The sequence below is a fragment of the Oncorhynchus masou genome, chromosome 15, assembly GCF_036934945.1.
Source record: "Oncorhynchus masou masou isolate Uvic2021 chromosome 15, UVic_Omas_1.1, whole genome shotgun sequence".
In the NCBI taxonomy this organism is placed as follows: domain Eukaryota; kingdom Metazoa; phylum Chordata; class Actinopteri; order Salmoniformes; family Salmonidae; genus Oncorhynchus; species Oncorhynchus masou.
In genome coordinates this window covers 24,984,438-24,999,141 of record NC_088226.1, presented here as the reverse complement: position 1 = coordinate 24,999,141, position 14,704 = coordinate 24,984,438, and the positions used below count along the sequence as shown (strand labels likewise).

The 14,704-nt window shown below is 43.6% G+C and overlaps 1 protein-coding gene across 1 annotated transcript; it reads left to right on the top strand.

Annotated features, from left to right (window-relative positions):
* Window positions 1-2,967: 2,967 nt before the first annotated feature.
* lin7b (lin-7 homolog B (C. elegans)) lies at window positions 2,968-9,075 on the top strand. Its single transcript, XM_064988890.1, has 6 exons — window positions 2,968-3,298; window positions 4,251-4,369; window positions 6,368-6,439; window positions 6,579-6,788; window positions 8,242-8,405; window positions 8,550-9,075. Exons 1-6 carry the CDS (start codon window positions 3,223-3,225, stop codon window positions 8,569-8,571), a joined length of 663 nt encoding a protein of 220 aa, XP_064844962.1. The 5' UTR covers window positions 2,968-3,222; the 3' UTR covers window positions 8,572-9,075.
* The last annotated feature ends 5,629 nt before the right edge of the window (window positions 9,076-14,704 follow it).

The window sequence follows — 14,704 nt, the reverse complement described above, 5'->3', positions numbered from 1 at the left end:
GTGAAATATGGAACCGTTCCGCATTTTATCTAACGGATGGCATCCCTAAGTCTAAATATTGCTGTTACATTGCACAACCTTCAATGTTATGTCATAATTACGTAAAATTCTGTCAAATTAGTTCGCAATGAGCCAGGCACAATAAGAGCCCTGGAGAAATAGAAAAAATAGCCAAGCTCCTTGGCTACTCCCTTGCAGAGATAGACAAGATTGTCCAGCAATGGCATGCCATCCATCTCAGTAAATGGAATGAGACAAAAAACACACTGAGCTTCTGGAGTGAGATTTGGAAGTTCAGGGATGCAACTGATATCAACCTGTTTCAAGAACTTGCCATGGCTGCTGTGTCTGTGTTATCCTTGCCACACTCGAATGCTGAAGTCGAGAGAGTATTCAGCCAGATGAATGTGGTAAAAAGCAAACTTAGAAATCGTATGTCCTTGCAGACCCTTAACTCCATCCTGTACATTCGATATGGACTGAAGCCGTTTGGTGAGGCTTGCTATGAGCACCAGCTGCCTGATAATGTTTTGCAGCTTTTTGGCACATCAGCTTTTTACTCATTTTTGTCCAGACTAGTTACCATAATTTTCTCACATTGCCATTGATAGTTTTGTCTATTGTCTCTTTTTGGTCCATTTAGATTGTTAATGTAGATTGTATACAAAAATATATATATATTACGGTTAAAACTGTTAATGTTTTACTGTGACCTGTTGTAGGCTCCTAAGTGGACCATAAGGTTACAAACCAAATTAAGAAAAATAAACTCCGCCAGAGTGTCTCTTTTGGGTCACTTTTGCCAGTCCCAAGCCCAGATGAAGGAGGGTTGGAATTGTGACATTAAAAAAACAAGAATCGACAGAAGAAAGTTCATTTGTAGTTTTAAACATATTTAGGGTGTTTTTTACTCACTTTTTGTCTGTCCCTCGACGTTATTCCTCTCTCCTATAGCGTCCATCACAATTACATGCACATGGACAATTATGCTATGACGTCATTTAGCAACTTCTAGCAACTTTTAAGACAGCCAATAGGTACTTTCCTTACTGAGGAGTTGGCAACACTGTACTACTGTATCCACACTATAGTAGGATACCGTTGTGATATTGTTAGGCATGATTTTAGGTCTTCGATCAAAGTTGCATGTTGTACCTCGTTTCCCTTCAGTGAAAAGTAGTTATTTCATTTGAATTAATACATTCAAAAAAAGCATACTAGCACATCAAATTACGGTATTGTACACTAGCCTACCCTGCTATCAACACAGTAAATAATATTGCCAACGTGCTTTCGACAATACGTTATTAACAAAACATTTTATTTTCAAATAGACCAAATTTGCCTTAACCTAAATATTTCCTAAGCTATCACAACTTAAATATAGCCTACTTACTCCTCAATTGGATCAAGTACATCTTGGTAATTATTTTCATCGTCTCTAATGAAACATATCTGGGGCAGGCAGACACTCGATAATCGCTTCTGCCGCTTAAAAAAAAAAATGAATGTCTGTCGCCGCTGAGCTCTCAAATTCCGTCTCTCACTCTATGAACGATCACTGCAATCCAGTTTCATTGGGACGTCCTTAACCAATTTACATTTATACTTGATAGTGGTATGGACATCCCAAGGAGCCCGAATAGCACGGACCCTCTGAGAAAGTCTATGAACTGCTCTATTCGACTGAAGGGACATCCCAAGGAGGCCAAATAGTACTCATGAAAGCTGTGGAAACAACTCTTATTGGTTGTCTGATGTGGAACAGGTAACAACATAGTCTGTGATTGGCTAACAATATTTTGATCTGTATACAGCGTGATAACCAACATAGTTATTAAAGTGACTATGCATAGATGACTATATACATGTACATACTACCTCAACTAACCGGTGCCCCCGCACATTGACTCTGTATCAGTACCTCCCTGTATATAGTCTCGCTTTTGTTATTTTACTGCTGCTCTTTAATTAATTGTTACTTTTATCTCTTATTTTTTAGCCATATTTTTTTTCAACTGCATTGTTGGTTAGGGGCTCGTATGTAAGCATTTCACTGTTGTATTCGGCGTGTGCGACCAATACAATTTGATTTTATAAAATAACATACCATGAGATGTTGAGGGAAAGACAGATTATATATAGATTAGGCATAATCTTTTCTAGGCCATTAGCGATAACAGAAAATACACAAGCCATAGGCTACACTATAGTTCAAGGTGGCTACGTTGGAATGTTTGCTTCCACGGGAAAAATTGTACATTTCTAACATTTATGGTTGAGATTTAATTAGTATAAATATAAACTATGCACGTTTTGATTTTCATTAACACGCGATGCAGGCGTCAAGCAGATGTAAGGCGTTGGTATCATGTAAAATCAGACAACGCAGGAGTCAAGCAGACATTAGTAAGGCGTTGGTATCATGTCTACTTGCACATTCATCTTCTGCACTTCTATCACTCCCGTGTTTAATTGCTAAATTGTAATTATTTTGCCACTATGGCCTATTTATTGCCTTACCTCCCTAATCTTACTACATTTACACACACTATATATATAAATATTTTCTATAGTGTTATTGACTACGTTTGTTTATATCCATGTGTAACTCTGCAGTTGTAAATGAGAACTTGTTCTCAACTGGCCTACCTGGTTAAATAAAGGTAAAATAAATTTCAAGTCAGATGGTACGGTTGCCTCGGCTTTTATATGTCCCTTATCACCCTCCATAGCATGGGACTAAACCAGGTCAAATGAAGGCGTTGTAAATGTAGACACGTTATGCTATATGGAATCCTTGGGACGTCACTATGCCGTTGAAATAAAAAAAATTGGGGGGTGTATGGACGTCCCAATGACTCTTTATAGCACTAACATACTGTAGGATTTGACAGTGAATGACTGGACTGCGGACGAATCAAAACACGATTTGTTCTTGCGTAGCGGGTTGCGTAATTATGTCAGTCTTTTCTCTAATATTCACTCCGGCGACACTTGGCATAGGCGGTTGGGTCATTTGTGGGCTATCCTAAAACGTGTTTTTTCTTGCATTGCGTCGTCTGTTTTTACTGCGGGTCAGACTGGACAGCCTTATCTCTATTCTATTATTCCACCAGTGCAACGAATAAAAAAACGCTGTAAATCAACCCTCTCCAATCGCGTCCAGTCGGCGAGAAACGTCCACCCACTTCACCGCATTGCCAGACAAGGAGCCTCTCAATGATGTCATCATATTATCATTCGGGAAAGGAAACAGACATGGCGACGATGACCGAGCCGCTCTGTCTAGAAAGAGGTAACTACACAGAAGAGCTTTTGTCAATAGCACAACCTGAGCGCATCATCGTACCACAATCAGACGCGTCTTGAGATAAACACACTGGTGTTTTATATGACATTTGTTGTGGGTTTATTTAGATGGAGTCCTATTACGAACATTGCGGATTAGCGACCAGTCGAAGCGTAGGCTATTAACTGACGTATTTATATAGGCTTAGCCTAACAACTTTGGCGTATGTACTTTGTTATTTGCGTTATCAGTGTATATAGTAGGTGCATAGCATAGCCATATCACATCCACGGCGATGACACCTGGAGTTGTCATGCGTAATAGTGCGCATTTTCATTTCACTACTTTTTTTATGCACAAATTGGGTGAAAAGCTCTGCAGGCTGTGTCATAGAACCCCCTTGTTTGGTCGATTCATGGGGGATTCCCGTTTTAAATATTTGATTGAATAATGGGTGCCACAAAGTATTACATTGTAGCTACATTGTTAATCTGATCTGTTGCTAATAAATCCGTTTAATAACCACTGTTAGAATGAAACAACATTTTTACAGTAACACTATGAGTAACGTTAGTGTTCATTTACGGGCTACACTATGTATTCCAGTGCTCTACAGATCCTCAAATGGAGGGACCCACTCACTGTAATATATTCCCGCATGTGTTTAATTGTTAAAATGTTTAGTCATGAGACATGTTGAGGAGCATATCAGTGTGCAGATTCCTCTCCTTTGTGGCCATTCATACAGTACATGCACAAATCATTGGAAGTAGGGGTATGCAGGCTTTTGCTCCAACCCTGATCAGTTGCTTATCAGGTATTTGATTAGCCAGATCAGGTGTGTCAGAGCAGGGCTGAAGCGAAAGCCTCTGAAGCAAAAGCCTGGACACCCAGTCGCTCTCCAGGAGAAGGGGTATTCTACCCTTTTTCAACTCACCTTCTCCTCGCTCCTCTCTAGATGTGTGCAGGGTGATAGAGCTGCTGGACCGGCTGCAGAGAAGCGGTGAGCTGCCTCCTCCCAAACTCCAGGCCCTGCAGAGAGTCCTGCAGAGCAAGTTCTGTGCTGCCATCAGGGAGGTAGATATTAGAATAACTTACCCACTAGGTCTGATCTAGTTGTAGCCTATATCCATCAGAGGTAGGACAGGCTACCTAAACCCAGCATGTCTGATCTAGATACTATAGGCTTTATCCATCAGAGAGGTAGGATAGGCTACCTAAACCCACAATGCCTGTTCTAGATACTGTAGCCTATATCCATCAGAGAAGTAGGATAGGCTACCTAAACCCACAATGCCTGTTCTAGATACTGTACCCTATATCCATCAGAGAGGTAGGATAGGCTACCTAAACCCACAATGCCTGTTCTAGATACTGTAGCCTATATCCATCAGAGAAGTAGGATAGGCTACCTAAACCCACAATGACTGTTCTAGAGACTGTAGCCTATATCCATCAGAGAAGTAGGATAGGCTACCTAAACCCACAATGACTGTTCTAGATACTGTAGCCTATATCGATCAGAGAAGTAGGATAGGCTACCTAAACCCACCATGTCTGATCTAGCATGATATAGTTTATATTGTTTTTAGATTGGTTTGTATAGATGTGTATATAGCATGTATTCTTTGGTACTGAATTCCAAACAGACAAGGTTTATCATGATGTCACAAAAAATGTATATTATGTAACAATATATGTATTTACAATAAATAAAGGTTTCATATTTACAGTGGTTACAACTAGGGTTGTTGTGGTGACCATATTACCGCCACACAGGCAGTCATAAGTCATGACCGCAGAAAAATGACACGTGAACGTTGAGTCACAGCAATCTCCTCTTATGCACCCTGGACATGTTTTGGTAGTTCCTAACTTTTTAATGACCATTAGGTCCTAATGGCCTGGTACTCAGGGCTCTATTGTCCCTCTAACCTAGCGTTTCCCAAACTCGGTCCTTGGGACCCCAAGGGGTACATGTTTTGGCCCTAACACTACACAGCTGATTCAAATGATCGAAGCTTGATGATTTTGTTCAGCTAAGTTCAATTATATTCTTCTTACTATAATATCATATAAAATAATGGCACAGAACTTATAAGCATATATTGTCAGCTAAATGAACAAGCCTAAAGCCTATTGCATGGAGCATAGCCAGATTACATACAGTAGGCCAGATCATATTCTGTTCTTCGGAAATACATTTTCTTCATATCATAATGTTTCTTTGGACCTGACTAAAGTAAGTAATGGAGTTACTGTGATGGTGTTTATTAAATTGATTTGTTAGACTTTTTTTTAATGTAGACATTCAAAAGGCATGCATCAGCGACTTGCTATGCATGGAGGCCTGGAGATGCTAAGTGTTTTTATGTTAATTAACGGTCAAATTACAGTGAGACCAGCAGACATTTTCATGATAATAACTGGCTGACAAATGTAATGACCCTACAGTCCTAGTTACAACATGCATAAAAGATCATTCTTAGGTACCATACTACCTATTTAATTAAAGACCATATTCAAAGTTTATATTCGAAATCCCCAACCTTACACCCTATTTTCCATACTGCAACAGCAACATCGACATATCCTGTGTATCACACAAGTTATACTCATTCTATCTCCTACCTACGTAGTATGTCTGTTTGTATGATTTGTAAGTCGCTCTGGATAAGAGCGTCTGCTAAATGACTTAAATGTAAATGTAATGATGTTACAGTACACTTCACTGCATACACTACAATAGACTTCACTACACTCAATTGTGTATCATACCAACCACACCCACATCTATAAACATTGTATCACGTTTCATACCTGTCACATCAAGTAGACTACTCGACACTACATATCTTAGTCCACTCTCCACTTCACTTCTGTGTGGGTCACACCAGCTTGATACATCGTGTCCGGTTTCATTTTGTTTATGAATTTACTTTTTTATCATCTGTGATTTATACATTTTATAATATTGTGCTTTTTAAACCGGTGAAACTCATTAAAGTGCCAATGTCTCCAATGATTTGGATGTTTCTTGGTTTCCCCTCATGTTCTCTCTACATTTTCCAACAGGTGTATGAACAACTATATGACACTCTTGACATTGTGGGAGGGCCTGAGGTTCGTGCCCAGGCAACTGCCAAGGTAATGACAACAAACATTTAACACACATACAGAAAATGTACACTCCGGGAAAGAATAAACATCACAAATCCCGTAACAGTCATATTAGTGTAATGGCGTCCAACTTCTCGTGCAATCTCACTTCCAACCTTTCCTCCAGGCCACAGTGGCTGCATTTGCAGCCAGCGAGGGACATGCCCACCCACGGGTGGTGGAGCTGCCCAAGACAGAGGAAGGCCTGGGATTCAACATCATGGGGGGAAAGGAGCAGAACTCCCCAATCTATATCTCCAGGGTCATCCCCGGGGGGGTGGCAGACCGGCAGGGGGGGCTGAAGAGGGGCGACCAACTGCTCTCTGTCAATGGAGTGGTAAGAGGGATTGGGAGGAGGGTGTGGTGTGTGTGTGTTTATGCTTACTCGCATACTTTTATATATATAGTGTATGTGGATACCCCTTTAAATTAGTGGATTCGGCTATTTCAGTCACACCCGTTGCATAAAATCGAGCACATCGCCATGCAATCTCCATAGACAAACATTGGCAGTAGAATGGCCTTACTAAAGAGCTGAGTGACTTTCAACGTATCACTGTCATAAGATGTCATCTTTCCAACAAGTCAGTTCGTCAAATTTCTGCCCTGGTATAGCTGCCCCCTGTCAACTGTAAGTGCTTTTATTGTGAAGTGGAAACGTCTAGGAGCAACATCGGCTCAGCCGTGAAGTGATAGGCCTACACAAGCTCACAGTACGGGACCGCCGAGTGCTGTAGTGCGTAAATAAATGTCTCCTCGGTTGCTACACTCACTACTGAGTTCCAAACTGCCCCTGGAAGCAATGTCAGCACAATAACTTGTCGGGAGCTTCATGAAATGGGTTTCCATGACCGAGCAGCTGCACACAAGCCTAAGATGACCATGTGTAATGCCAAGCATCGGCTGGAGGGGTGTAAAGCACGCCGCCATTAGACTCTGGAGCAGTGCGTTCTCTGAAGTGATGAATCACGCTTCACCATCTGCTAGTTGGACAGACAAATCTGGGTTTGGCGGATCAAAAAAAATAAAAATAATACTTTTGCCAGGAGAACGCTATCTGCCCCTGGTGGAGGAGGATTAATGGTCTGGGGCTGTTTTTCATGGTTTGGGCTAGGCCCCTTAATTCCAGTGAAGGGAAATCTTAACGCTACAGCATACATTGACATTCTAGACGATTCTGTGCTTCTATATTTTTTATTTATTTTACTAGGCAAGTCAGTTAAGAACAAATTCTTATTTTCAATGACGGCCTAGGAACAGTGGGTTAACTGCATGTTCAGGGGCAGAACGACAGAATTGTACCTTGTCAGCTCGGGGATTTGAACTTGCAACCTTTCGGTTACTAGTCCAACGCTCTAACCACTAGGCTACCCTGCCTGTGGCAACAGCTTGAGGAAAGCCCTTTCCTGTTTCAGCAGGATAATGCCCCCGTGCACAAAGTGAGGTCCATACAGAAATGGTTTGTCGAAATCTTTGTGGAAGAACTTGACTGGCCTGCACAAAGCCTTGACTTCAACCCCATCGAACACCTTTGGGATGAATTGGAATGTCGACTGAGAGCCAGGCCCAATTGCCCAACATCAGTGCCCGACCTCACTAATGTTCTTGTGGCTGAATGGAAGCAAGTCCCCTCAGCAATTTTCCAATATCTAGTGGAAAACCTTCGCAGAAGAGTGGAGGCTGTTTTAGCAGTAAAGGGGGGCCAACTCCATATTAATGCCAATGATTTTGAAAAGAGATGCTTGAGGAGCAGGTGTCCATATACTTTTGGTTGTGTGTGTATATTGCAGAGTGTGGAGGGGGAGCACCACGAGAAGGCAGTGGAGCTGCTGAAGGCTGCCCAGGGCTCAGTGAAACTAGTGGTCAGGTACACGCCTAAGGTGCTGGAGGAGATGGAGGCCCGCTTTGAGAAGATGAGGAGCGCCAGAAGACGCCAGCAGCACACAAGCTACTCGTGAGGGAACACACAGACACACAAACAAGCAAGTATGTGAGCACGCTCACTCTCACAAGTCTGTTTTTTATGTAAATCTTTTTCTCTGTCTCTCTCGCTCTCTTCTTCTCTCCCTCTCTTTCTCTATCATTTTCCCTAACACAGGTCTCTGGAGTCCCGAGGCTAGCCACTCCCACCCTCAGTCAAGCCTGTTGGACCCGCCACCTTAGTTCTGCTCCAATAGGAGGTCAGATGATAGAGAAGAAGGAAGTAACCAAAGTAGCCAACTTAGATCTGTTATTTATATGTGTTTGTGAAATGCATCTATTATCCCCCTCCACTGCCTAACCCTTAGCAGGGGACTGCCTAGCCCTAGGTCATCCTTTACCCTCTGTGATTTTCTCTCCCCGTGTGAAACCTGCATCCTAGCGTATGGCAACCATGTGTTTAGCGTAAGAACAGAGGAGAGTAAGCATGGTGGATGTAGTTTAAATGCATAGGTCTATTTACTTTTCTACTCTATAGTGAGATAATTATGTATGTATGTATGTATGTATGTATGTATGTATGTATGTATGTATGTATGTACACTTTAGGTAGGGTAAGCATTCCAAGGCTTTCATATTTACTATTTGTTTATTTATGTACTTATTTATTCATGAAATAAAGCCGGTAAAGGTTTGAACAGTCATTGTTTGTGATCATATTTGTGTAGCCATATGATTTGAAAACAAATTGGAGTTGTATTAGAAATTAGTTATTGGGGTGGCAGAACTCATGTCAGAAAGGGCTAGCTGATGATGTTTCATAGTCAGATTTGCTTCAGATTTTGACACTGCAGTCTGCACAGAGTGCTTATCGCCACAATCAACTCTATTTCTTGCAGTTCAATGGTAATAGCAATTAAAGACAGTGCTTGACTTAGGCAGGAGCTCACTGGAGCTGAGTTCCGGCACCTCAAATGTTCTACTGCTTGAGCCCCTGTTCCTCTTAAAGAATATATGTTCAAAGTATTGTGGAGCTCCTGCACCTAAATATAAACTGTACAGGCACCCAAAATGAGTACCGGATCCTATTTTACTCTAAGTCAAACACTGATTGAAGATAGTAATTTATTCTTGAAGAATTTCACTTGTAAATCATGAGTCGCCAGGGCCGATATTCATAAAGTGTTAATTACTGATCCGAACTGATACTAGATCAGCACTTAAACACACCCCCCTTCTTACACCCGGGAAAGGTCTTTTTGACGATGCCCATAGGTCTGTCGTTTCTTTTTGCTTGTCTGTCTTTCAGCAACACAATGTCTTCTGGCTGAAGGTTGGACTTCTCATTTTGTCACTTCTGACGACTCTGCAGGGAAGGCAGATCTTCTGGCACCGTTGGAAGAAAGAATGTGTCGGCAAGGCTCTGTACTTGCCTCCATTGAAGACTGAAGTGGTCTTTCTCATTGAACTCCCCTAGTGGTGGGGGAACCTCAGCAACCTTTTCGGTGAGGAGTGTCGCTGGTGTCAAGATGAGGGGGGAGTCTGGATCTGTAGACACAGGAACCATTGGACGCGCATTCACAATGGCTGAGACTTCTGCCATAAATGTGGTCAAGACTTTGTGAGTAAGCTTGGATGGACCCACCTTCAGCAACATGAAATCAAGGATGTGCCTCTTGACTCCGATCATTCTCTCCACGGGCAGGTCCAACAGTCTGAGATTCCATCTTCCCACGTAGTCTTCGGCAAACGACGCATTGGTAGAGTGTGCTGCTAATGCATCTTTTCCCAGCACTGACCCACAGACCAGCTTCTCTCAAAGCACCCTTAGTGAAGTGGCGCCCTTGATGGTGGACCTGCGCGTGGTGGTGGCAGCGGTGGATGAATAGAGTAGTCACATGGCCCATTCCAGGGAGGATGAGAGGGTTGATTTCCTCTTGACCAAGGTTTGTTTGGGACAGGCATCCTCCAATCCTCAGTAGGCCTGAATCATCCATGTAGGGGCACAGACCGAAGAGTGGGCTCTGCTTAGGAATGGCTTTACCTTCTCTGATGTATTCCATTGTCTTGTGAAAGGTGCTGTGTTGCAGACTGCGTATTATGATTGTCTTGGTGTGATCCAGGTCTCCGATGGAGCAGGGTTTGTCACAGATGTGCCATCCTTTGCAGCATTCTGCTTTGTTTAAAAGAGTGAGCAACATGCACAAGCCAAGCTGTTGCATCTGTCTGCTCACCAACTTGAGAACCTCTCAAAGCGCTTGGGGTCAAACTTCTTTCTGGAGACGTTGGTGGCGTGGCAGGCAACTTGAGGGCGGATCTCGACATCAGATCCGGAGTCAACCAAGTCGAAAGGTGTCTGAGTTTCTGGCTCTGCTGACCTGAGCAAGGAAGCTGGTCCTGTCAACCATATGCTGTGAACAGACATCATGTGGCTATGAAGAATATGCATGAATCTCATTAAAACGATCAGCCGTACAAAATAATATTATGAAATGAAAGCTAAATTTGTTATGATTAATTTTACTTACAGACAATGCTTCTACAAAGTGATAGCAAGCAAAAAGTTATTTCTCACATGAGCCGAATACAACAGGTGAATACAATCCAACCTTACAGTGAAATTCTTATTTACAAACCCTTAACCAACAATGCAGTTTTTAGAAAAAATAAGTGTTAAGTAAAAAAATAGAGTCTAAAAGAGTCTAAGTCTAAAATAAAGTAACAAATAATGAAAGCGCAGCAGTAAAATAACAGGGGGTACCGGTACAAAGTCAATGTGGGGGTAATACAGTGCCTTGCGAAAGTATTCGGCCCCCTTGAACTTTGCGACCTTTTGCCACATTTCAGGCTTCAAACATAAAGATATAAAACTGTATTTTTTTGTGAAGAATCAACAACAAGTGGGACACAATCATGAAGTGGAACGACATTTATTGGATATTTCAAACTTTTTTAACAAATCAAAAACTGAAAAATTGGGCGTGCAAAATTATTCAGCCCCTTTACTTTCAGTGCAGCAAACTCTCTCCAGAAGTTCAGTGAGGATCTCTGAATGATCCAATGTTGACCTAAATGACTAATGATGATAAATACAATCCACCTGTGTGTAATCAAGTCTCCGTATAAATGCACCTGCACTGTGATAGTCTCAGAGGTCTGTAAAAAAGCGCAGAGATCCTACATCCGGCGCCGACAGAGATGGCCGCCTCGCTTCGCGTTCCTAGGAAACTATGCAGTTTTTTGTTTTTTTTACGTGTTATTTCTTACATTAGTACCCCGGGTCATCTTAGGTTTCATTACATACAGTCGAGAAGAACTACTGTATATAAGATCAGCGTCAACTCACCATCAGTACGACCAAGAATATGTTTTTCGCGACCCGGATCCTGTGTTCTGCCTTACAAACAGGACAACGGAATGGATCGCATGCAGCGACCCAAAAAAACGACTCCGAAAAAGAAGGAAACGAGGCGGTCTTCTGGTCAGACTCCGTAGACGGGCACACCGTGCACCACTCCCTAGCATTCTTCTTGCCAATGTCCAGTCTCTTGACAACAAGGTTGATGAAATCCGAGCAAGGGTAGCATTCCAGAGGGACATCAGAGACTGTAACGTTCTGTGCTTCACGGAAACATGGCTCACTGGAGAGACGCTATCCGAAGTGGTGCAGCCAACGGGTTTCTCCACGCATCGCGCCGAGGGGTGGGGGCGTATGCCTTGGTGCGATGGTGCGATGAAAGAAACAAACAGGAACTCAAATCCTTCTGTTCACCTGATTTAGAATTCCTCACAATCAAATGTAGACTGCATTATCTACCAAGAGAATTCTCTTCGATTATAATCACAGCCGTATATATCCCCCCCCAAGCAGACACCGATGGCTCTGAACGAACTTTATTTAACTCTTTGCAAACTGGAAACCATTTATCCGGAGGCTGCATTCATTGTTGCTAGGGATTTTAACAAGGCTAATCTGAAAACAAGACTCCCTAAATTTTATCAGCAAATCGATTGCGCAACCAGGGGTGGAAAAACCTTGGATCACTGTTACTCTAACTTCCGCGACGCATATAAGGCCCTGCCCCGCCCCCCTTTCGGAAAGCTGACCACGACTCCATTTTGCTGATACCTGCCTACAGACAAAAACTAAAACAAGAAGCTCCCACGCTGAGGTCTGTCCAACGCTGGTCCGACCAAGCTGACTCCACACTCCAAGACTGCTTCCATCACGTGGACTGGGACGTGTTTCGTATTGCGTCAGATAACAACATTGACGAATACGCTGATTTGGTGTGCGCGTTCATTAGAACATGCGTTGAAGATGTCGTTCCCATAGCAACGATTAAAACATTCCCTAACCAGAAACCGTGGATTGATGGCAGCATTCGCGTGAAACTGAAAGCGCAAACCACTGCTTTTAATCAGGGCAAGGTGTCTGGTAACATGACCGAGTACAAACAGTGCAGCTATTCCCTCCGCAAGGCTATCAAACAAGCTAAGCGTCAGTACAGAGACAAAGTAGAATCTCAATTCAACGGCTCAGACACAAGAGGCATGTGGCAGGGTCTACAGTCAATCACGGACTACAGGAAGAAATCCAGCCCAGTCACGGACCAGGATGTCTTGCTCCCAGGCAGACTAAATAACTTTTTTGCCCGCTTTGAGGACAATACAGTGCCACTGACACGGCCTGCAACGGAAACATGCGGTCTCTCCTTCACTGCAGCCGAGGTGAGTAAAACATTTAAACGTGTTAACCCTCGCAAGGCTGCAGGCCCAGACGGCATCCCCAGCCGCGCCCTCACAGCATGCGCAGACCAGCTGGCTGGTGTGTTTACGGACATATTCAATCAATCCCTATACCAGTCTGCTGTTCCCACATGCTTCAAGAGGGCCACCATTGTTCCTTTTCCCAAGAAAGCTAAGGTAACTGAGCTAAACGACTACCGCCCCGTAGCACTCACTTCCGTCATCATGAAGTGCTTTGAGAGACTAGTCAAGGACCATATCACCTCCACCCTACCTGACACCCTAGACCCACTCCAATTTGCTTACCGCCCAAATAAGTCCACAGACGATGCAATGTCAACCACACTGCACACTGCCCTAACCCATCTGGACAAGAGGAATACCTATGTGAGAATGCTGTTCATCGACTACAGCTCGGCATTCAACACCATAGTACCCTCCAAGCTCGTCATCAAGCTCGAGACCCTGGGTCTCGACCCCGCCCTGTGCAACTGGGTACTGGACTTCCTGACGGGCCGCCCCCAGGTGGTGAGGGTAGGTAACAACATCTCCTCCCCGCTGATCCTCAACACTGGGGCCCCACAAGGGTGCGTTCTGAGCCCTCTCCTGTACTCCCTGTTCACCCACGACTGCGTGGCCACGCACGCCTCCAACTCAATCATCAAGTTTGCGGACGACACAACAGAGGTAGGCTTGATTTCCAACAACGACGAGACGGCCTACAGGGAGGAGGTGAGGGCCCTCGGAGTGTGGTGTCAGGAAAATAACCTCACACTCAACGTCAACAAAACTAAGGAGATGATTGTGGACTTCAGGAAACAGCAGAGGGAACACCCCCCTATCCACATCGATGGAACAGTAGTGGAGAGGGTAGCAAGTTTTAAGTTCCTCGGCATACACATCACAGACACACTGAATTGGTCCACTCACACAGACAGCATCGTGAAGAAGGCGCAGCAGCGCCTCTTCAACCTCAGGAGGCTGAAGAAATTCGGCTTGTCAGCACTCACAAACTTCTACAGATGCACAATCGAGAGCATCCTGGCGGGCTGTATCACCGCCTGGTACGGCAACTGCTCCGCCCTCAACCGTAAGGCTCTCCAGAGGGTAGTGAGGTCTGCACAACGCATCACCGGGGGCAAACTACCTGCCCTCCAGGACACCTACACCACCCGATGTTACAGGAAGGCCATAAAGATCATCAAGGACATCAACCACCCGAGCCACTGCCTGTTCACCCCGCTATCATCCAGAAGGCGAGGTCAGTACAGGTGCATCAAAGCTGGGACCGAGAGACTGAAAAACAGCTTCTATCTCAAGGCCATCAGACTGTTAAACAGCCCCCACTAACATTGAGTAGCTGCTGCCAACACACTGACACTGACTCAACTCCAGCCACTTTAATAATGGGAATTGATGGGAAATGATGTAAATATATCACTAGCCACTTTAAACAATGCTACCTTATATAATGTTACTTACCCTACATTATTCATCTCATATGCATACGTATATACTGTACTCTATATCATCGACTGCATCCTTATGTAATACATGTATCACTAGGCACTTTAACTATGCCAC

Bases quoted from the DNA above. Each gene is read 5' to 3' on its own strand.
- lin7b (XM_064988890.1), top strand. From the start codon at position 3,223: ATGATGTCATCATATTATCATTCGGGAAAGGAAACAGACATGGCGACG. The intron at 3,299-4,250 runs GTAACTACACAG...GCTCCTCTCTAG, and splicing joins GCCGCTCTGTCTAGAAAGAG to ATGTGTGCAGGGTGATAGAG. The intron at 4,370-6,367 runs GTAGATATTAGA...ATTTTCCAACAG, and splicing joins TCTGTGCTGCCATCAGGGAG to GTGTATGAACAACTATATGA.